This window comes from Gobius niger (genome assembly GCF_951799975.1).
Source record: "Gobius niger genome assembly, chromosome: 16".
Classification (NCBI taxonomy): Eukaryota; Metazoa; Chordata; class Actinopteri; order Gobiiformes; family Gobiidae; genus Gobius; species Gobius niger.
In genome coordinates, this window is record NC_136867.1 from 22,758,059 (window position 1) to 22,782,358 (window position 24,300).

General features: G+C 42.5%; 2 protein-coding genes across 2 annotated transcripts in view; one reads left to right on the forward strand and one right to left on the reverse strand.

Annotated features, from left to right (window-relative positions):
* The window catches only part of ccdc85ca (coiled-coil domain containing 85C, a), a 46,709-nt gene extending 41,668 nt beyond the window's left edge, over positions 1-5,041 (reverse strand). Inside the window, exon 1 of the mRNA XM_079573545.1 lies at positions 4,204-5,041. Within this exon, the coding sequence (XP_079429671.1) occupies positions 4,204-4,849 (646 nt within the window). The 5' untranslated portion in view covers positions 4,850-5,041. The remainder of the gene's footprint in view (positions 1-4,203) is intronic.
* A 257-nt stretch (positions 5,042-5,298) lies between these two features.
* hhipl1 (HHIP-like 1) lies at positions 5,299-19,478 on the forward strand. The gene is made up of 9 exons (XM_079573445.1): positions 5,299-6,042; positions 8,720-9,366; positions 10,644-10,787; positions 11,482-11,810; positions 13,057-13,183; positions 13,269-13,414; positions 14,934-15,015; positions 16,722-16,804; positions 18,632-19,478. Exons 1-9 carry the CDS (start codon positions 5,743-5,745, stop codon positions 19,198-19,200), a joined length of 2,427 nt encoding a protein of 808 aa, XP_079429571.1. The 5' UTR covers positions 5,299-5,742; the 3' UTR covers positions 19,201-19,478.
* Positions 19,479-24,300: the final 4,822 nt, after the last annotated feature.

Below are 24,300 nucleotides of genomic sequence, written 5' to 3' on the forward strand. Positions count from 1 at the left end.
CCAATATGCAAAGAAATATTGTTTTTCTTACCTGTAAGCACATAAATTACGACATACAGAGTCAACAATGAATTTTGAGTCAATATCGGCATTGGTGCATTCATAGTTGATTTTAGATCCAGCTCTGGGTCAGCACTCCCCAGTTTTATCAAAATTATTGTAAAATCGATCTGACTGGACATCTCGTCCTCCTCGCAGCCTCAGACCCTGACCATGAGGAGCCCAGTCCTGAAAAATGACAGACTCCTCTCTGTGAAATCAATCAGGATCCATCACCTGCACACGCTGCGCTCCCCAAAGTCACTGTGTCCTCATTCATCAGCCCTGACCGTCCTATTACAAACCCACAAACCACCGACTACAAGTTCATCTCATCCCCATCAGCTGCAGCGGTCAGGGAGGCTCGAACCGAACCAACTTGAGACAGCCCCAGGGTTGTTGTTTTTCATTACTGGCACAATAGTAAGTCTGGATCTTTTTTGCATATCTCTCCAGAAAGACATGTGAGAATAACTATCTTATTCTTCAGCACTGACACTTGAAAAGTAGGAAAAGTAGCAAAACAAACCCGTTTTAGTCCTGATTTAGTCCTGATTTGTTCTTGATCTAGGCCTGGTGGTAATGAAGCATTTTATGAGGTCATATTTCAGGGGTTCTACAGGTGGGAACAGGTAATGCCATTTTAATGCCCATAAACTATATTTTTAATGCCACAAATGCAAAAAATCTTGGCATATTGCATTTTGTAAGATTTGTAAACATTCAAACGAGGGTGTGAGGGAAAATGTCGATACTCAAAACCAAATTGGACATAGTGCGCAACTTTTGGGCAAAAGATTGTAACATTTCAGACAAACTGGCGCTGAATTAGTTTTAGTCCTTAGTTTTTGTGTTTTTGACAAATGTGCGCAGCAAAAATAGTTGAGCAATGTCATTGTTGTGAGTTCCCTCTCTTAGGAAACATATTTTCTGAGAAATGTTGATAATCTCAAACTGATGTAATGCTTTTACACTTTAGCCGAGCACATTCTCTCCAGTTCGGCTTTACCCAAATCTAAATGTTTCTCGACTGGAGCTCACAGCCTGGGGGTAATACAAGTGTTAAAGGGATGACTGGAGGGTCTTTCATCTCCCCCTGGTGTCTCTGGCCAGAAAACCACAATTGCAACTTCCTGCCTCCGGGTCGGAGTCACCAATACACACTAATGGAATATTGAAGAAGAAGCTAACAGGCTAACGAGCAAAGCTAACTGCGGGCTAGCGCCACTTAAACAGTATTTACAGCCAAGTTTGAGTGAAAAAAATGATCTCCATTGCGTAATTGGATGTACAATATCCCTCTCTCCCTTTACCTTTTCTGTCAGTGTAGTATTTACTTTAACGGACAATTAATGAGTAACAAAACGCAACATGCTACAACACTTGCAGTGGCGCTTATGGCCTCTAGGGGCATAAGGAGACCAGGTAAGTCACAAGTACAAGCTCTAACAAATATACCACCTTGTATCACTGCTAAGTAAATCAACATAGCAGACTGACACGTGTGCTACAGTCTCGCAGAAATACCAAGAATATGAAGCCGATGCTTGAACACGTTTTAGCCTGAGCTCATGTCCAGAGGCAGGAGTAAACAAGAGGAGCCTCAGACAAACCAGCGCGACACATGAGACGAGAAACAATACGCTGCTATTTTGTGACATAGGAAATGTATAGCGTGCCTCTCTCTATTCAACAACCCGTACTACTGTTGTATATTTCTGTAGCGTGCCCATACGTCGGTGCATTCCAGCCCGTGATTTGGCAACAGAAGTTATAGCGGCGCTGACAGGACGCCGAGGCACTAAATCCTCGTTAGCCCCGACTTCAGCCGTGATGATCTGGGGTAATTAGGCCCGTGCCATCTGCGCTGCGCCAGACCCGACCAGACTGAGCCCCCGTCAGCAGACTACAAGGTGACTCTGAGGAGGAAGAGGGAGACGTGCGCCGCAAACCACCGCCACAGAGGGTTTGGGTGTAGTGAAATAAGATAGGCGAGCCTTTCAAGTCAAATGGTAACAGCAACATCGCCTGCAACACTCACAAACTTAAGGCGAGGCACTGCAGGTGAATAGGGAAACTTTTTGCATTTAGAGATATCAATTTGAAACTTTGGCTGTAGATTGCGGGCATGAATATGTGAAAAAAATGCATTGCAAGTTTTCTGTTTGAAGATGACCCAAATTTCCCGTATTTTCAGTGACAAAATCTGAATAATGGATTGTACCAGGTTTAAATTGATGTGTTTTCTTTGTTGACATATTAGTTACAAAGATTTGTTTCAGAGAGGATTTTGGAGATCTAGCTTTAAGCTGTTTATTAGTGGAAAAATCGGTATAAATTTAAATGTTTGCCTCACATACCCCACAATCTTGCCAGTATTTTTTCAAAGTGGTCACTTAAACTCATTTATGTCAGTATTTAATGGAGTGTTGTGCTCAAAATGAAGCTAAAATACTCTCAAATTAAAAACCTTATGCTGAGAAACATTATTAAAATTAACTTTCCTTTGAAAATAATAGAAATACTAGAGTCATCATCTCTGCAATAATTCCAACTATCCCCTCGTACCCCTGGTTGGGAAATACTGACTTAGATATTGAAAAAATCCCTTTGAAAAAAACTTCCAAAAATATTTTCCAGTCCAAGGCTGGAAATTTGAAGTCTGTAGGTGCTACTTATGTGGACATTTTGTTGCACCAATGTGATAAAAATGCATTTTGAGAAAATGGCCCTTGAAATGACCATTTCCCAAATAAATCTATGGAGAAACATTGAATCTTGATCTTTATTGAAATGTTATGGTGAAGATTCTGTATGATTTTTTGTTTCCAGGTGACGCTTTACACGAGACAAATTTGGACCAAAACCTAAAGATAATTTAAAAAAAAGAAAAGGTTTTGCCTGTGACGTCTCCCCTTTAAGTGAACCAGTGCTGCACAATATTAGAATAAATTGTGATATTCGACGACTGTCTTCAACATTACATTAGGAAATGTGACAATTCCAACACAGTAACTTCCAGTACAAATCGTAATTTTACACCTTATTGACTAAACAACACAGAAAAATACCAAAAACAAGACCAATATTCAACCAAACAAGCAAAATCATGACTATATCTGATCGTTTGCACATTTCTAAGTGATTAAGCCTTTAAGTTTAGGCGTGTTGGCAAGAAACGTGACAAAATCTCAGTCGGATGAAGACCTCAATCCTGATGCAATATATTTTGGCTTCTTGCGATACGGATATTACGTCAACTTCTTGCAATAACAATAATTTGGTGAAGTATTGTGCAGCCCCTGACGTGAAATCAAAAGTCTCCTCAACACTATAGGCAACTTCATGTTCTGCAATGATGCTGGTGAACAAAAGTAGCGTGTAAAGACCGACTGCCTGATGTTTATAAACTCCTAAGGCGCAGAGTCTCCTCCTGTTCTCACAAAACTGGAAAATTCAGTCCTCCTAAAAGATGCTCAATAGCTTACATGTAGCTGATGGACATGCACAGACCATTCTTTGTGCAACACTGTGTTTAGTTATGGATGGCTTATGGTTACGATGTCAGTACAGTGCTGTTTATTATGAATAATATAGGCTTCAGCGCAGCGTGAAAGGACACATCTCTCCGGGGCTGCCCTCACCTACAAAGAGCTCTGTTTGTTTCGAAGTCATTGACATTTAAGCTGCGGCAACTGGAGCCGAGATGGTATCAGGAAAAACTACAATATAACATCATCCAGGCAGGGATATGTGTGCTCAGATCTGAGGGTCTGCTGACAATTACTCTGTGACTGTAATGGTCTGCAGGAAGCGTCCGAGGCAACACTCCTGCCAGTAAACTCTGTGACTGAGAGTGAAACTTACTGAACACTTATCGCCCAATGCAAAACGAGATAAAAGTTTTACAAGGCCATTCTGCAGCAGATAATCCAGGCCGAGGTCGAGTGAAACAGCAGAGCACTCCACTCGTTTACATCTTTGTCTTATCTCAGAGGTTTTAAAAGTTGATTTGAATTATGCAACGTGCCCCTGGTGATGGGAACTGGCACTAAAGAAACCAAAGTGAGTGAAGAGTGAAATTCAATGTAAAACAAATGTAGACAGTCTAAAGTAAAAGGCTGTTCTTGTGAGAGCAAAACCACATCAACATCAGCCTCTTACCGTTGAGTCCAGCTCCTCGGGACAGGTCGTCCATGGACCTCTGGAGTGATGCCATCTTGGCCTCTGAGGACTTGTGGTGGTCTGGACTCCCTGCGCTGCCGGTGCTGGAGGTGCTGCTGCCGTCGCCCACATCCCGGACGCTCCCGGTGCCGTTCAGGTTGTTGAGGCTGGACTGGCTGTCGATGGAGCTGCGTGAGCCGGCGCCACTGCGCTCCTCGTCCAGCATCAACACGATCTCCTTCAGCTCCGAGTTCTCCGCTTTCAGCGCCTCCTGACCGGCCTCCAGCTCCCGCAGCTTCTGCTGGTACAGCCCCACGTCCTTCCACAGCACGCTGGCCGTGTAGCGGCCGAAGCGCTGCCACTCCCGGGACACCCTCTTGCCCTTCTGCCGGTCGTCGTCCAGAAAGCAGCACAGCTCCCGCAGCTCCTGGTTATCGTCCTGGAGCTTCTGGTTGACCTCCTTCAGGCCGCGGATCTCGTGCAGATGGACCTGCAGACTCCGGTTCACGTCCTTCATCATGTTCCCATGCTCCATCATCAGCTCCATGTGGCGGCTCTCCAGCCTCCGCAGCCGCCGCAGCAGCTCCTCCTTCCCCAGCATCAGCAGCTCCTCGTCGGGCAGCTGGCTCACCTCCGCCCCGTCCATGGTGCCGCTCTTTCAAAACCTATGAACAGCCTAAATGTCCCCCGGGCTCAGATGGTCAGGTTACGTTGTCATAAAAAGCAGGTTCATTCCGGCACAAAGGCAGTAAAGTCCACACGAGGCCAAAAAGCACTGACCCGAGTCCAGCAGCGGACAGTGCGTCTCCTCAGACTGCAGATCGTCCTGGAGACGCGGAGGCACGCACTAAAGCCGGTGTCCAACAGCGGCCTGGGAGGGACACACAGGGAGGGGGTGTTCCCTCTGTAGACAGGCACATAGCAGCACAGCGCCCTCTGCTGGCGGAGGCAGCCTGCGCAGCTATGGACTTCATTAGTTTATTTCCCCCTGATAGAAACTTTGACATAGTTTAGCAACCGATGTGTAATGTATAGGCTAAATTCAACTTAATATAACTGTAAAAGTGTATGGTTAAAACTGCCCTATTTCAACATAAGCACGTGGCGCCATCTACTGGCTCAGGTAGGAGTCAGATGTTATAGGATACATAAAAAGTGTGCATTAAAATAAAGCCTCAGACAGTAGAGGTTAAACATATTGTGACCATGACGCACGAGTGAAGACGATTCGAACAAACAAAATCACAAACCAAATGTGTTTGACACGAAGCATCAAAGCCTATTTCAGGAAGATTGAACTTTTGCTGTAACCTCCTCACATGTCGCCTCCTCCCTCCCTCTGCGCTGAAGCGGCAGATGGCCCGTGTGTCTGAACAACTGACCACACGCCTCTCTGTCCCGCGCCTGTCCCGGGGTGATCGAGGACACTCACCACGTCAGAGCCACGGAGCTGATCCCCGCAGACCGAGCAAAGTGCGCACAGGAAGAGAGGCCAGAGCAGCAGCGCAGCTCGTCCACGGTCACTGACTGACGCGCGCCATGATGCGGGAGTGTTGTGGCAAAGTCCCGGGGCACACGCGGCTCTTCTGGCCCGGCGGCATCGTGTTGGTTCTGGCCCTGTGGATCTCACCTGCGCTGCTACACCCGCAGTGTCTGGACTTCAAGCCGCCGTTTCGCCCGCTGAGGGAGCTGGAGTTTTGCATAATGTACAAGGACTTTGGCTGCTGTGACTACCAGAGAGACCAGGAGCTGATGGCCAAATACTACAGGGTCATGAATCGTTTTGACTACAATGGTTACGCGTCTTGCGCCGGGTTCGTGCAGGAGCTGCTGTGCCAGGTAAAGTGCGCGCGTGCATGTCTGGACAAAGGTCGCGGGGCTGTGGAGTCCAAAACAAGTCCAGCCTGCACTAAAACATGGTAACTTTTACAGCAACCGCGCGTGTTTGGCTGTATTTAAGAATCCATTTATTCTTTAGTCAGGTGGAGTTGATTGTAGGATCATGTGGTCATTTTTCAGAATGTCAAACAACGAATAATACTAAGCAAATGATTTATAGATAACTTATAAAAGATGAGTTACAGACTGACATAACACACTGTAATACCCCTGATTAAAATTTAAAAGCAGTTGAAAAATTGGAGACATTTTGGTTGGATTAATCTTAATACAGTTCAAAGCTTTACAATGCCAAAAGCAAAGATGAAAGTGAACCAAGAATAAAGTAAACAATTTATTGAAAACACCAAACCAAGTGTTTTTTTAAGACTATATGATTAATAAGTAAAAGTACATAGCTTAAAATCTACTTAATTAGAAGTGCAAGTACTGCGCTGTTACACATATGCTTAAGTTAAACCAGTAAAATGATGAGGAAAAATACTCAAGAACTACCTTTAAACAGATTTAAAAGTTTGTAGTGCTTAGCCTTTTATACAAAAAGATCTATGCTGTCTCACAAAACACACAAAAAAACACAAAAAACTGGTCATTTTATTCCAACAAGCTCCATTCAGGGTGCTGTTACTGCTATAGAATATGAATAATTGCACTGTCTATTTTTTCTAGTTGTGAAACAGAAATAGCTGGTAGTTTTTGTTTAGGCTACATTACCGTGACAGTGTTTCTTCCAGAATTGTGTGAAATGTGCTTGACTCGTCCCGGTGAAGTTCTGTAACGAAAGTTAGTTTGACAACTTAAAGGCACACTGTGTAACATTTTGGATTCTCCTGTTGCCAGCAATACAAAGCATGCTCCTAATGACCAGCCCTGTCATGGTAAAAATATTAGGGGTAGTGTCTTTAAGGGCGTTTTCACACATGTTGGAGCGCCTTGTGGAGATGAGACCGCCCTAGTTCCAACTGTCCATCCATCCATTTTCTTCCACTTTATCCGAGGCCGGGTCACGGGGGCAGCAGTCTCAGCAGAGATGCCCAGACTTCCCGATCCACACACACCTCCTCCAGCTGTTCTGGGGGGACCCCGAGGGGACGCCAGGCCAGCTCGGAGACATAGTCCCACCAGCATGTCCTGGGTCTTCTTGGGAGGAGTTCCAACTGTATTTATTTTAGAGTTAGTTCAGTCCATGTTCTCACGCCTGACCACACCAAACATTGCACCATCAGCCACAGCCAACAAACTTATTCCCATGACAACGGGCATCGACCTGTCAATGCAGCGACTCAAACAAGGAGAAATACACTTTATCAGCACATGAAGAGAAACGTTTTACTGCAGCAGAAAGGGAAAGACAGGAAAGAGAGACATACCTGGATGAAGTTGATCTATTTTGTCTCGTCAGAACAGACATCCAAACGTCCTCATGCAGCATGTATTCATCCACCCATCCATTTTCTTCAGCATTATCCGGGGCCAGGTCGCGGGGGCAGCAGTCTCAGCAGAGATGCCCAGACTTCCCGATCCACACACACCTCCAGCTGTTCTGGGGGGCCCTGAGGCGACACCCGGTCTTCCACGAGGCCTTGTCCCACTATGACATGCCTGGAACACCTCTCACGAGAGGTGACCAGGAGCAGCGCTGTTATGACCCGGCTCTGCTAGGTATAGGAAGTAACAAAAAACAAGATATAAAATGGTAAAATAAAGTTGTAATTTAATAAAAGGAGTGTACAAGGTAAATTTAACAAAGGAATGGCAAAAATAACCATAAGAACAAAGGCTACTTACAATATGTACAAAGGGTTAACCAAACGCAAGATACTAAAACAAGTGTACAAAAGCAACTAGACAAAAGCTTACGAGTGTCTCCAAAACTTGTCACAAAAGCCCTAATAACAAAACGAGTAACAAAACAAACTGAGACAAACTAAAACGAGTGTTCCGGGAAAACACTGAAAGTCATGACAGACACGAAGGAAAACAGACAAAATGTCACGAGTGTTCCCTGGACACACAGTCATTACTGACACGAAGGGACACAAATACAAATGGCGTACTGGCCACAATGACCAGCAGCCCTGAATGAGCCACGGTGGAGTCCTTTTATAGGAGTGGCTGGCACAGGTGGCTGTAACGAGTTCCCCACAGGTGTTGAGCTGCTCCCCCAATCAGGCGGCAGCAAAGCCAGAGACCCAACCAGCAGCCAGGACCCCCAATGCACTCCACCAACCGCAGTCCAGGACCACAGCAGCAACATGTACATGGGAGACAACAGGTTTAGGCCACACAAACAAAAATATACAAAAAGGAGGGAACCTGGAGGCCTTGGGCCGTAACAAGCGCGTATTCATTCTTTCATAAAAGAGGCATCAAAGCGAGAGTAGTTCAGCCCGAGGTCGACCGCTTTCACACCACAGCCTCACACAGAGTTTGAGTAAAGTCGCTCCGAGATCGCCTGTTTCACCCGGACTCGGAGCGGCTGTTTAGACCGGCCTAAAGGGGATTCTCACTGACCTCAAAGAGAGCTGCACCTTTAGGTCGACCTAACTAGAGCCTATGTGAAAACGCCCTAAGACTTGACGACTCAAAACTCAATGAACTGTTTCTGTTTTTTCAGGAATGCTCTCCTTACGCCGCCCACCTCTTTGACGCTGAAGACCCCAACACCCCGGTCCGCTCCATCCCCGGCCTTTGCCCCGACTTCTGCACCCAGTTTTATCACAAGTGCAACGCCACCATCCCCCACCTGTCGGACGACCCGCACATCCTCGAAGTTAAAGACAACCCGAGACAGCTGTGCCGGTACCTGGAGCTGGACGACACCGACTACTGCTACCCCCACATCCTCAGCAACTCCCAGCTGTCTCAGAACCTCGGCCGCGTCCAGTACGACACCGACGGCTGTTTGCAGCTGTGCCTGGAAGAAGTGGCGAACGGCCTGAGGAACCCGCTGGCCATGGTGCACGCCAACGACGGCACGCATCGCTTCTTCGTGGCCGAGCAGGTGGGCCTGGTGTGGGCGTACCTCCCCGATCGATCCAAGCTGGAGAAGCCGTTCTTGAACATCAGCAAATCCGTGCTGACGTCGTCGTGGGAAGGCGACGAGCGAGGCTTCCTGGGGCTGACGTTCCACCCGAAGCACAAGCTCAATGGGAAGCTGTACGTGTATTACTCCATAGAGGTGGGGTTCGATGAGCGGATAAGGATCAGCGAGTTTCGGGTGTCGGCGCATGATATGAACACAGTGGACCACAGATCTGAGAGGTAGGTGTGGAATATTTATTTACAGGCATCTATGAAGCTGAAGGTTAGATTTGACTTCACAAGCAAATAATAAAAATGTCCTGCTGTGTGTGTTCCTTCCATCAGGGCATTAAAAACCAATACAAGTCCTTAAATTGACTGTGCCGTTATCAATAATGTCGTAAATGTCATTGATAAGCATTAGAGTGTATATGACAGGTTTGATCTCTTATCCTCCGCCTTACCCATTTTCTCCTGTTCGGCTTTATCCAAATCTAAAAGCTTCTTGATTGGAGCTTACAGCCCATAGAGTTCGGGAATGTGATGTCATATCGCTAAGCATTATGGGATTAGCAGCAGTTGTAAACTAATGGAGATTTTAAAAGTTTAAATCAGGGGTGTCAAACTCGTTTTGGGTCACGGAAATTCAGAAATTCAGTTCCCATGGCGGGTCGCATAAAATAGAGAACATTTTTCTTAAAAATGAATAATAATAATAAGCTGTGATTTGGTCAAAGCCCCAATTTGACTGTAGCTTCATTAATAACAACGGCTTACACTTGTATTGCACTTTACAAGCCTGTGTCACAAGTTCCTCAAAGTGCTACAACATAATGACTACAGTCATTATTCATTGACTCCACACTCAGTGGTGGTAAGCTGTTATTGAAGCAACAGCCGCCTTGGGGCAGACTGTCCATTTACCACATGGCTACATAATGTGTTGTTTATATCCTTAGCTCTTATTATGTCAGTGCCCTCTGCTGGACACGTGTGGAACTCTTTCCTTTTTTAAATTTAATGCCCCCTAGTGGCTAAAATGAGCATTCTGGTTATTCTTTAAAAATGCATAACTCCGGATCAGGCCCGCGGGCCGTATGTTTGACACCCCTGGTTTAAATACTACAGTTATTGTTCACATTAAAACACTTGGACACCACAGTGTGTTAGATGTATTTACCAGCAGTAACTCAGCAGCTAATGGAGTTGTTCCATGGCTTTATTCACCACTTTTTATACTGTTTTTAGCTAATGTTAGTCAATGGAAATGTATGCTAACAGCTGCAAAGATGGCGGATCTCCATGGTACCTGTGGACTTTCCCGAACTCTATAGGCTTCATTTTAAAGCTACAAAATTGATTGAAATGGCTCTTTTTCCTCGCATTGTTGCCCTGTTGTCGTCACCTTTTAGACTTTTTTTCATCATCACTCTTCTGTCACTTTTTTGTTCGTCTTTTGCCTTTTTGGCAATGGCAACTTTGTTTATAATGCTCTTTACAATGCTGTCTGTTTTTAGAGTGATTCTGGAAATCGATGAACCGGCCTCTAACCATAACGGAGGTCAACTCCTGTTCGCAGACGATGGATACCTGTACATCTTCACAGGGGATGGGGGCATGGCGGGAGACCCTTTCGGAAAATTCGGGAACGCACAAAACAAGTAAGGAGATCCAGTGAATGATATGCAGCTCACCTTACTTTTGAAATTGAAAATGTTTTGACAAGGCAATCGTCATGGAGCTTCTTCTTCTCCCCCTTCTCCTCCTCCTCCTCTTCTTCTTCTCCTTCCTCTTCTACTTTTTTCTTCTCCTTCGTTTCCTTCTTCTTCTTATCCTTCTTCTCACCCTCTCCCCTCTTCTTCTTCTCCTCCTCTTCTTCTTCTTCTTTGCTCCAGTTTGTCTTTACCCAAATCTAAAAGCTTCTTGACTGGAGCTCACAGCCTATAAAGGCCAATGTAGCGTCTAATTTGAAAGCTATGACCTACTAAACTGATATTTTTGGTGTTTTTATGTCATGTTTTTATGTCAGGTTTTTGTTGTGTTTTTGTCACTTTTTTATTGCGGTTTTATTAAGTCTTCATCACTGCTTTGTCGCCTTTTTTGCCTCGTTTTCCTCCTCATTTACGTCCATTTTTCCCCCCATATTTTATATAATTTATTATATTTCAAGAAATAGAGAAAAAATAGTTCTGTCCTCCTTCAGTATAACTAAAATCTGTACATTTAATTCTAAAGTCAGGGTATTTTTGTATTTTAGCATTTTTTGTTTATGTTTGTTGCACTGGAATGAAGCAAAGGATCATGGTCATTGTGGTTGTATAATTACTACGATAACCTTCAGTCTTCTTGTTCCAGGTCTGCTCTGTTGGGAAAAGTCCTCCGCATCGACGTGGACAACAACGACAGAGGCCCACTGTACAGAATCCCCCCCGACAACCCCTTCGTGCACGAGAGGGGTGCGCGGCCGGAGGTCTATGCCTACGGGGTCCGGAACATGTGGAGGTGCTCCGTGGACAGGGGCGACCCGCACTCCAAAGAGGGCAAGGGGCGCATCTTCTGCGGGGACGTGGGACAGAACAAGTTCGAAGAAGTGGACATCATCGAGAAAGGGAGGAACTACGGCTGGAGGGCGAAAGAGGGGTTCTCCTGCTACGACAAGAAGCTGTGTCGCAACAGTTCGCTAGGTTTGACCTGACAGTAAACTCCTAAACATGCTCATGGGCTTTAGTCACATGGCTTTTTCCGGTTGTGGATCCTAGAATCAGGATGTAGGATATATTTTAAGTAGATTTGCAACCACAAGGGCATAACTTTCAAACCCTTGAAACCAATGCAAATGTGAAGAGGCTATTTTTTGTCTAAACCCTTTACCGAACAGAAATGGACATGTAAAACTCAACAAGGACAGAGGCGGGGCAATATCGTGATCTGATCCCTATGACAATCTGCTTTTTTGGCGATAACATCATATTGTATTGCAGTGCTTTAAAGGTGCCATAAGGAACTTTTTATGTGGAGGGGAAAAAAAGTATATATGAGTGGTTAGCATGGCGGCTTTTCTTCCCATCACAGTGGTCTCTACAATTCCAGGATCAGTTGTTTTGTAGGTTTTCTGGTGAGAGGGTCTGTCAGGCAGTGAAAACCTACCAGAAACTCTAAAAATATTTGATCCTGGAGCCACTGTGATGGAAAGTGAAGGCGCAATGCTAACAACTCATACAGATGCTGGGCCACCAAAAGCTTAAAGCAGAACTAAGTAACTTGTTTACCTTCATAAATCGTTTCCATAGTCACTCTGGGGGAAATACAAGTGTTAATGGGATGATTGGGGGGGTCTTTCATCTCCCCCTGGTGTCTCTGGCCAGAAAACCACAGTTGCAACTTCACTGCCTACGAGTCAGAGGCCCCAATACACACTAATGGAATCACGGAGAAGAAGCTAACAGGCTAACGGGCAAAGCTAACTGTGGGATAGTGCCACTTCAAGAGTATTTACAGCCAAGTTGGAGTGAAACAAATTATCTCCATTGTGTATTTGGATGTACAATATCCCTCTCTCCCTTTGTCTTTTCTGTCAGCGTAGTATTGACTCTCACGGACAATTAATGAGTAAAGAACCGTAACATGCTACGACACCTGCAGTGGCGCGTATGGCCTCTCGGGGCATGAGTTGCTTAGTTCTGCTTTAGGTACAAGCTAATAGAAAGTTTGTGTGTGTTTTTCACAAAAAGTTCCACAATGCGCCTTTAAGTTTAAGTTGTCTAACTCCTCCCCAAAATTAAAGTATAAACAGTTTTCACACCAGGGTAAAAAAAAGGCCTATTGGAACTCGAACATCTCTAATTCTCAACAACTCCCTCTTGTTTATTTTTGAAAACCTCTCCCACAAATGCAACATTGTGTTATAATATGTTTTTTTTCTTGTTGTAGACGATGTCCTGCCGATCTACGCCTACCCTCACAAACAGGGCAAGTCAGTGACCGGAGGGTACGTGTACAGAGGCTGTGAATACCCAAACCTCAACAGCATGTACATATTCGGAGACTTCATGAGCGGGTGCGGCTTTATCCAAATCCTCACAAACCCCACCTTTTATATCAGTCATCATTTGTTATCTTTTGATGTGTGTACTTTTCTGCAGGCGTTTGATGAGCCTGCGTGAGGACAGGCACAGTGGGCAGTGGCGCTACAATGAGGTCTGTATGGGCATGGGCCTGACCTGCGCTTTCCCCGGACTCATCAACAACTACCACCAGTACATCATCTCCTTCGCTGAGGACGAAGCAGGTACTGAACCGCTGGCGTTTAACCAGAAATATTACCAGATATAGTGGAGTTGATCAATGAAACACAAGCCCAGTCGAAATTGTCCGATTGCACTGCCTCCATGGGGTCTTAGTATGTACAGTATACCAGGGGTTCCCACACTTTTCAGGTCACGACTCCCAAAACCACTGGGGACTCGCTTCTGTAAAGTATAATTAGCTTTTATAATAATTTAAGATGCAAAACATTTTAAATCTGGTTTAATGTTGTTAGTTTGAATACTGGATTTTGATATTTGGCTTTCACTAAAATATGTTGTTTCAAAAATACATCAAATTAACCTCTTCACCCCCACCTTAACCGAGTGCATTTTCTCCAGTTTGGCTTAACCCAAATCTGAAAGCTTCTGGAATGGAGCCAGTGTAATGCCTCCTTTGAAAGCTAAGACTTACAAAACTGATCTTAAAAGATGTTTTTTCATTTGTTGCCTTGTTGTCGTCGCTTTTTTCATCTTCTCTTTCATCTAATTTAGTCGCTTTTTTTGTTATGTTTTTGTTGCGTTTTCTTTTGCTGTTTTGTTGCACCTTCGTCCTTTTCAGGTCACTTTTTTTTTTTTTTTCATTCCTTTTTTGTTTGTTGATTTGTTTGATGGCTTTTTTATTGCATTTTCACCAGTTTTTTTGTTTCTTTTTATTTCTCTTTTATGGTGTTTTTTGGTCATTTTCTTCTTGCTTTTTCATCCTCGTTTTCTTCTCCTTTTTGTTAGCTATTAGATTTGAGTAAAGCCAAACTGGAGAAAATGTGCTCGGTTCATGTGGGGGTCAAGAGGTTAAATGTCAAAAATGTAAAAGTGGCTCCTACTTAGGGAACCACAGATGTTATACATCCTGCTAACCCTGTAGTTTAGACTTCTACAAATATGATCAGAAATGCATGTGATTCTTCCATCTTCTATCAAATGTTACTAATCGGTTTCTGTGAATGTTGATGTTGAAAATGTAAATTGCAAACCTAATATTAGTAAATTGCAATAACATATTTCCTCAAAATTGTGCAGTGCCCCAATTTACACATATTTTTCACATTTTTGACCCATTTTTTTCTCGTTTTCCAATTTTTTTCCTGGCATTTTGGCTCTTTTTTCCCCCCAACAATTACTCTCTATTTCTCCCAATTTCTTAATTTTTTACCCCCATTCTTCCTTATTTTTGCACAATTATTTTTTTTTTTGCACAATTTCTCCCAATTTTCCCCAAAATGACTCCCCATTTTTCACACATTTCTTGACATTGGATCCCGATCTTCCGCACATTTTTGCTCTGTTTTCTGGTTTTAAATGACAAATATTTCAGCATAAGTTTCTGAAAAAGTATCGCAAGTGTCGTTAAAGTACTGGTATTGAGAAACATGTCACCATAATTGTCACTAAAATCAGATTTGAGCTCCAGCTTCGTGTCCACTCTTCACAGTGGAAACAGCAGCAGTAGTTTTCTCGAGTTCTTATGTAATCCTTCCTCCTGATGTCATGTCTTTCCATCAGGCGAGCTGTACTTCATGTCGACGGGGATACCGAGTGCTACCTCAGCCACCGGGGTTGTTTATAAAGTAGTGGATCCTTCGAGGTAAGAAACTATAACAGAACTTTTAACACTTTCCACTGTTTGTCTCTCTGCAAGTCCTTTCAGAGTCGCTCCCAAAGGGTTTCCACATTTCTACTCACGCTCGATGAGTCAGATGCATTTTCTCTGTCTTTTAACATTTAAACACAGTCTGCAAACATTTAGGTAAAACTGCTAAAAAAAGGAAGTCATTCTCTTTAACCTCATAACCACCGCCTTGACCGAGTGCATTTCCAGTTCAGCTTTATCCAAATGTAAAAGCTTCTCGACTGGAGTTTACAGCCTATAGGCCAGAGCAACACCTTATTTGAAAGCTAAGGCCTACAAAACTGAAGTGCACTGAAGTGGATCTTTTTCCTCGTGTTGTTGCCGTGTCATCACTTTTTTTTGGACTTTTTTTTTTAATCAGTTGTCAACAGTTTTTGTCACTTTTTGTATTATCACTTTTTCATCACTTTTTTATCAGTTTTTATATTTTTTTTGGTCACTTTTTTATCAATTTTTTAAATCAGTTTTTCGTCACTTTTTCATCCGTTTTAATCAGTTTTTCATCAGTTTCTTTTAATCAGTTTTTCGTCTGTTTTTCTATCAGTTTTTCATATGTTTTTCATCCATTTATTGTCACTTTTTCATTGTTTTTTATCAGTTTTTTGTCACTTTTTCATCAGTTTTTTATAATTTTTTTGTCACTTTTTCATCCGTTTTTAATCAGTTTTTCATCAGTTTTTATCAGTTTTTCCATCCTTTTTTATCAGTTTTTTGTCATTTTTTATGCCTTTTTATCCGTTTTTCATCCGTTTTTATCAGTTTTTCATCCATTTTTTGTCACTTTTTCATCGTTTTTTTAACATTTTTTTGTCACTTTTTCATCACTTTTTCATCCATTTTTAATCAGTTTTTTTTTTATCAGTTTTTCATCCTTTTTTATCAGTTTTTTGTCATTTTTTTATCCATTTTTATCAGTTTTTCATCTGTTTTTTGTCACTTTTTCATCCGTTTTCATCAGTTTTCTGTCCGTTTTTGTCACTTTTTCCTCCTCATTTACTTCTCGCTTTTGTCACTATTTTGCCGCTATTTTCAAGAAGCTTTTAGATTTGGCATAAGTCAAACTGTCGAAAATGTGCTTGGTTCAGGTGGGGGTTAAGAGGTTAATTTCCCTTGTTTTTTAACATTTGTGTCATATAAAAGTCGCTCACTGGATAAAAAAAAGTCTGGATCCTCCTCCTGTTTGGTAATATGGCTTGAATAACTATCGACTCTGCATGCCGAAGTCGCACACATGTTTTCAATTGCAAAACCAGCCGCGTCGTTCTTCTCCAAAAAAGCCCATGGGATGAAACGCTAGGAGCGAGTTTGCGTTTTCTCTGCGCAGCTTTCCCTGTCTCTTTTTTTGATTAAGACTGGGCTTTTTCACTGTTTTTGCTCAAGGAAAGCGGTGAATTGAAGTTGGCAGAAGTGTTAAAAAGCTGCCTCTGCAAATCTCCCCTCTCTGACGATTCTGCAGACAGCTCTTGGCTCGGTCCCGCGCTCTCACAGCGGCGGATGATTGTGTCGCCTAATTTGCTTTCAAGCCATCAAACTCATTTAGAAACCTCTCGAAAGCCGTGTTTTGATTTAGGCTGAATAAGAACGCACACACTGTAAGACTGTTTCAAACTTGCAGCTAAAACATACGGCTTCTGTTTTCTCTGGACGTGTTTGGTTTTCAGACGTGCTCCGCCAAGACAGTGCCACTACGAGCCTCTTCCTGTCAGAGTGAAAAGCAACCTCATCAAGTTTGTTCCCCAGGAAAGTGAGTGAAGCTTTGTTTTTTTTTGTTTTTTTATACTATCTTGGCCAGGGGGTTCTCATTGCATTCTATTCTAGTATTGGGAAACAAGTCAATCTGGAAGTGCTCTATTGGAGTTCAGTGCAGGCACTTCCTGAGCTTAGAACAAATTTGAGAAGGCCTTATTTTAAAGGGAGTATACAGAGTTTAAAAATGTTAAAATTATGTATTTTCCTCCCCCTACATGTTCCAGCCATGTCCTAATGTGTAGAACCAGACCTATTCACCACAACTGCCTCTAAAATCCTGCACTGTCACTTAAAAAGGTGTTAATTCGGGTCTGCAGTGCCGCCATGCATGCGCTTAATATAGAAGGTGCAGTTACACTTAAGACCTGAGGTGGCAGTAATGAGTATAAAATGGCCAACTTGCATCTAGCCCCCCACATTATGCTTTTTACAGCTATTTGGTATCTTTATCTTTATTTCTATCTTAACCTTTGCTGATTAATAAATGTAATATTGATCTAAAACAGCTGAATGAATATACAGTAATTTCACTTCCAGATTATTGAGCAATCTCCCCATAAGCCCCTCCTCTTGTTCCCCTTTGCTGCGCAGCTGTTTCAATAATGACAGAGATCTGGCAACTCATGGCAGAAGTGAAGTGGTTTTACTCTGCGTTGAAAGGATTAAGCTTAGCAAGGGATCAAGAAGATATTACTCAGATATTACTCAAAGATGCACAAGTGGGTCGAAAATAGGGGATGCAATACTGGTATCAGATATTGGCGCCAATACTGGGAAAAATCGTGTATCCATTCCAAATACCCGATCCTGAACCGATACCTATGCTGTAGCACCACAGCATATTCTATGTTATACTTATGGACACATGCTATGACTCGTTTGAAAGCTGTAAGCTCTCCGTAGGTGAAAACAGTTTAATTCTATGTGCCTCAGTTCCTGAGAAATCAAAGCTAAACAGAGGCTAGTTTTGATCAAAATCACAGATTTTTTTTCTAGATTCAGCTATAATGTGTGTTTTATGAAACACTCTCCTTTCTGATTAACTCCTCTTTCCAACTCTCTCCTCCTCTCTCTAGTGGACTGACACTAACGTTATGGGAAGAGGCAAATGTCTAAATATCTCCGTTTCAATTCAATTTTCAAGGACAACATTGTTGACATGTTTTGAAACACCGCGTTATCGATCGCTTTCGCTAATGATCGCGTGTGCATTTAAACAGCCTGGTTCTCGGATTGAAGACTTTAACAGGATGTTTCTCAGTCGTCCTTGGACCGATTTTATCAATTTAAAAACTCAGAAAAATGTTAATCTCAACTGTTTCTATCTGTACATGGGAAGCCACTCTGCTTTCTCAAACACGCTTCAGAGAGCGAGAGAGAAGTGTCGGCTTTACAGCTGTTTGCTACACCACACAAGGAAAGAAAAAAATGTCCAGATCGTGACTTTTCACATGTTTTTGATCATCATTTATTTCAATTCTGTTCATCACAGAGCTACCAAAATCACACATAAGTTGTATTAGAGTATCTAGTTTCGCAATTAGAAAAACAAAAAAAACAAACAGTTTTTCCGTTTTTGGCACTCAATGTGTTAATACTTAAACCCCCAGAATATCTTACAGAAGCAAAAAAGCTGAATCTCTAATTGAAACATACACCCAGGTATCTTTTATGATGAGAGTACATTATTGTAACATGTTAAAGCTCTAAAAAGTTGATTTTGCATAATACCCCTCCTTAAAAAAAAAAAAAAAAAAAGAATGTCTGGGTAATCTGGGCCCAGTTCATGCTTATGTAAATCTCTTCTTTGCTCTCTTAACAGCTCCTATAGGTATTGAACCGTCCAACAAGAAAGATCCAGAAGCGACGCCCACTGAGTCCTACGATTGGCTACAAGAACTCATCGATCAATTAGGCGAAGTCGGACTGGACCCCACCGCTCCTCTGCCAACCACAACCACCACCAGGCAACCCAGGACCACCAGGAGGAAGCCCAGACGCAAGAAGGGCAAGGCCAGGAGCGAGGGCGACGGTCTGGACGGGGCAGTGAGGCTGGCGGGGGAGCAGGAGGGCCGCACCGACCAGGGGAGGGTGGAGGTGTACATAAACGGGGAATGGGGCACAGTCTGCGACGATCTGTGGACCATGAGCAACGCGGCGGTGGTGTGCAGGCAGCTGGGCTACAGGCACGCCCTCAAAGCGGCCAAGAACTCTGAGTTTGGAGAGGGGAAGCACATGCCCATCCTCCTGGACGATGTGCAGTGTGAGGGCACGGAGGCCACCCTTTTGGACTGCAGGCACGCCGGAGTGGGCAAACATAACTGCGCCCATTACGAAGACGCGGGGGTGATCTGTGCTCAGCATGCGCACACCGGGTCTGCACATGTGTGAGAATGTTGAAATGTCGACGTTTGGAGAGATCTTAGGGTAAAAAATGATACTTTGTTACTAACAGAAAAGGTTGGCGTCATCTCGCAGGCTCACTTAACACTAAAATCTGCACTTCTCTCAATTTTGAAACAAGCACTTTAATCATGATAGACTGAATGTATCGGCTGAACTTTGATGTGAATGTAAATTTGTGCGTAGATAAAGCAGTAACCCCACTATAGCAGCATTGCCCGACAATAAACTCAGGAAATCGACATGTTGCCTATTTTAAATGTAAAGATTAAACTGAATCAGTGAATCCACGACATGATGAGCCTATTTTGTATTTTAACCGGACTGTGTGAGAGGCATGGATGTGATGCACTAGCCCCGTCTTAAAAGGGACTATACGGAGTTTAAAATGTTAAAATTATGTATTTTCTTCCCCTACATGTTCCAACAATATGCGGTGTAGAATGAGCCCAGGCCTGTTCACCACAACTGCTTCAAAAATCCTGCACTGTCACTCAAAAAGGTGTCACTTCAGGTCCGAATTGCCATCATGCACGAGCTTAATATAGAAGGTGCAGTTACATGTATGACCTGAGGTGGCAGTAGTGAATATAAAATGGCGAACTTGTATCTAGCCCCTTTAAAGGGACTGGGTAAAGTACAGTAGATGATTTTTATTTATTTTTTTCCCCAAAAGATGAGGCGCTCAGCTCGGCCTTTACCCACAATACGTTTGTTAAGTGTGACGTCGCGACTTCCTCTTCCGGGTACTAGCAAACCGGCAAATATGCGAGGAAAAAAACATTAAAAACTCTTAGAAACAACCATCAATATTTCTGAAAAACTCAACTGAGAGTTACTGAACATACTTATTTCTCAGGCTCATTAGCCAAAAATGCCGCACCTACTGGTAAAAATGTAATATTTACTAAAGTCAGGACTTCCGGGGTTAGCGTAGCTGCTGCGCCGTTAGCATTTTTCTCCGCTAAACCGGAAATACAGATTTTGGTAAATACAGTAAAGCATTTTTGGCTAATGGGCCTGATAAATAAGTATGTTCAGTAACTTTCTGTTGAGTTTCAGAAACATTGATTGTGGTATTAAAGAGTTTTTTGTAGTTTCTCGCACACATCTACGACCCCGGAAGTAGAGCTGTGACGCATTACTGATTGCATAACTTCATATCATAACAACGCTGCCCAAGAAATGACTTCCTGTCTCGATCCAGCACGCCAGAATAAAAGCACACAGCTCTTCTCATTGATTAGTTCAGCAGGTACTTGCAACATTACAGGAATATAATTAAATACACACATTGAAGTGTTTTGTCTGCTAATAGTTAGGCAGAAAGAAAGTTGAACAAATGAATAAGATGGTGCTTTTATTTTGGTGTGCTGGATTGAAACAGGAAGTCACTTCTTGGGCTTTTTGCTCAAATAATGTTCTTCCTCATATAGACTAAAGGTGTTTTGATCACTGTTGTGAGCACTCATATTTAACCTCTTTCCCCTCCCACCTGAGCCGAGCGCATTTTCTCCAGTTCAGCTTTACCTAAATCTAAAAGCTTCTTGGCTGGAGAGCAATAGTGTCATACCTTATTTGAAAGCTAAGACCTATTAAGGTGATCAAGCGAGTGTTTATGTCGATTTTTGTTACTTTTTCAGTGCATATATGTTGCGTTTTTGTCATGTTTTTGTTTTTTTGTTTTTTTCATGTTTTTGTCACATTTTGTTGTTTTTTTTGTTGTGTTTTTTGCTGCGTTTTTGTCCTCGTTTTCGTCTTGGATTTTTTTTTTCAAGCTTTTAAATTTTGTTAATGCCAAACTGGAGAAAATGTGCTCAGTTAAGGCGGGGGTTAAGGGGTTAAAGTCAGCCATGTCAGATAAATGTGCGTGGCTAAACAAAGATTTAACTAAAGTAACATGTGCTTTTTCAAACTCTGACCAACCAGCAAAGGTAAGGAAGTTCAATTGTTCATTTGTTTAGGACTATATTGCACAGTTGAAAACATTTAGTCAGTAAAATCTAGGCTAATTTAAATCACTAATTACATATTACATTTGGAGCTAAAACAATCTAAACTCTTAACAATCGGGTGCGTAATGATGCGTAAATTAGATTAGAGCTGACTGTCTGACCCAATTACAGGAAATATGAACGTGCGCGTTGAACATATGGTGAAATTTGAATTAGCCTGTTAGCCTAGCATCTTTGGCTCCATAGCTCAGTGGTTAGAGCACTGGTCTTGTAAACCAGGGGTCGCGAGTTCGATCCTCGCTGGGGCCTGTGCCGACTTTTTCTACAGAAGCTTTGGCACAAACACCCAGAATCATCACAACAACAGATAATTTATCTACGGTGGTCCCGAGTAGTTTGAAAAAGCTGACCAGAAGTGCACTTTCCTTGGTCTGGTTTATGCTGCCCCCATGTGGTCAAGTAATAATGCTACTCTCCATTAATATTTATCTGTAGTATTGGCGTGAATTGCTTCAGTAAAGTCATATGTCCATCTAAATCTCCCCCTTTTTAAAATATAGTTTGTTTTTTTACAGGAAGTCCAAAGAGAAAAAGGCACAGAGGAACAACAGTAACATTCACCATATGGTAAAGGTAAGGCTCACCACTAGATGGCAGTGTTGCAACATGGTTCTTGATCTTTTCCTCTGCAGAGATTGGCCTTGAGTGAAGACACAGTTACTTATAAAGGGATTAACCAAGTTCATCTTCTCCAGTTCAGATTTACTCAAACCTATAAGGCCAGTGTAATGCCTCATTTGAAAGCTAAGACCTACAAAACTTATCTAAACTGATCTTTTTCCTTGAACTGTTGTCACTTTTTTTGGACATTTTTTGACATTGCTTCTTTTCTGTCGTATTTTTGTCCCTTTTTTGGTCGCTCTTTTGTTGCATTTTCATCCTTGTTTTTATCTCATTTTTGTTTCTATTATGACACTGTTTTCAAGAAGCTTTTCGAAGTTGCGTATTGCCAAACTGGATGAAATGTGCTCTGTTCAGGAGGGGGTTAAGAGGTTAATAAATTCTTAATGTGCCTCTGTGGCTTCGACCTGTTATAGGCATGTCATAGTCACAGGACTTCTCTTTTTCTTTTTAACCTGACCATCTCTGGTTTAGTCTTGTCTATTATACAGTAAAAGGGCATTTGGTCATTATTCCAACAGTATTTTAGCACATTCTTAAAAAATCTTTATTTAAAGAGACGAGATGCAAGCTGGTCATGTTATACTGCAGTCTCTATATTACGCTTGTGCATGACGGCACTTCGGACTCGAACTAACAACTTTTAGAGTGACAGTGCAGGATTTTAGAGGCAGTTGTGGTGAATAGATCTGGGCTCATATACATAAGGACATGGCTGGAACATGTAGGGGGAGGAAAATACTTTATGAATGGGTGAGAGGTTCCTTGATGTAAAGCACTGGGAGTGTCTAATGAAGATACAAAAGCGCTTTATAAATGTGACCATATCCAAAAACAGCTCTATGATTCAAACAGACCTTTTCAAAGCCTAAAGTTTGGGTACACATAATAAAAACGTATTAATATGCTACACAGAACTCTATACACCTACTTTATTCCTGGTTTAGTTCTTCTAGTCTAGCTCCTATTTAAACCTTGTCCAGTCCCGCTGCAGACCTGTTTCCTCCCTGATTTTGTTTAGATAACGCATGACGCTCGTACACGTGCATTCCTTAAGGTCAGAAAACTGCAGCTCTTTCTGTCAAACCCTCTAATCCGTTAATTGCAGTGAAAACATGAAGATCACCTCAGTGTGTTTAGGAGGTTTTCGCCGCTCTCCGTTTGACAAACTGCGAGGCGGCTGTGGCTTGTGGTTCGAACCTCAGCCCTGAATGGATTCCTGTCAGCAGAACCTGACATATATTCATCTGGGAAAGTATAGCCTGGGAGAGTGTCGGGCCTGAAGAGCCGTTACATTTCTGTTTGCACACGATTTGAGTGACAAGTTAAGAAAAAAGGGAAAACATCTGGCCATGACAACCACTGACAACATGTTGGATACTGTATGCATATTCAGCATAATAATCTAAATTTCAGGTTATTATTTAGTTGATACTTGTTTCACTACATTGAATCTTATTTTAGATTCATATATTTGCCAATAGAAAATTGCTCTTTGTTCTATTGACTGTTTTACTTTCTCATTTCAGGTGAGATGAACCCAGAAGCAGTCAGAAATGCCATGAAACAAGTACTCCAGGTGAGAGTTGGAACAAAGTCTTAATCAGTGAAAACTGACAGTAAAAGTCATTGAAACCCACACTTTTTACTTAGGTTTAGTAGGGAAGGTCCTGAGTTTGATTCTCAGACCTTTCTGTCCGGAGTTTGCATGTTCTCCCTGTTAAAAAAAGGTTACAAAAGGTGACGAAAGCGTGGCGAAAAAATGACAAAAAAGCAACCAAAGAAACGACAAAATCCTGACAAAAAAATAGAAAAAGCGCAAACAAAAAACGCTTAAAAATGTGACAAAAAAAGCAACACGAAAAAGGAACAACAACTGACAGAATCATGAGAAAAAGAGACACTTTTTTTTTTTAAAGTGACAAAAAGCCACAAAAAAGAAACAAAAACACTTGTGACAATGTGACAAAAATGTTGCAATCAGTTTAATAGATCTTAGCTTTCATGTGACACTGTTGGTCTCCAGTCGAGAAGCTTTTAGATTCGGGTAAAGCCGAGCTGGAGAAAATGTGCTCAGTTCAGGCGAGGGGTACGAGGTTAAATGAGAGTGTGTTTGCTAGTGTGCCCCTTAAAGGAACAGCCCACAGTTTTTTCCATACTGAGATATGTTCTTACCTGAGCTTAGACGAGTTGATGCGTATCTGTCTGGTCTTTGTGCGTGCCCTCAGTCACGCAAAACGACCAAAGATGTTGTTTGCATTTGGCCTCTCCCAATGTATTCCTATAGCTCCAAACGGGGGTGAAGTTGGAAGCTACTAATCTCTTCCACGGGCACAAAGACCAGACAGGTACGTATCAACTCGTCTAAGCTCAGGTAAGAACATATCTCAGTATGGAAAAAACGGTGGCCTGTTCCATTCGCTGTCTCAAAATAATAAAAATAAAATAACTC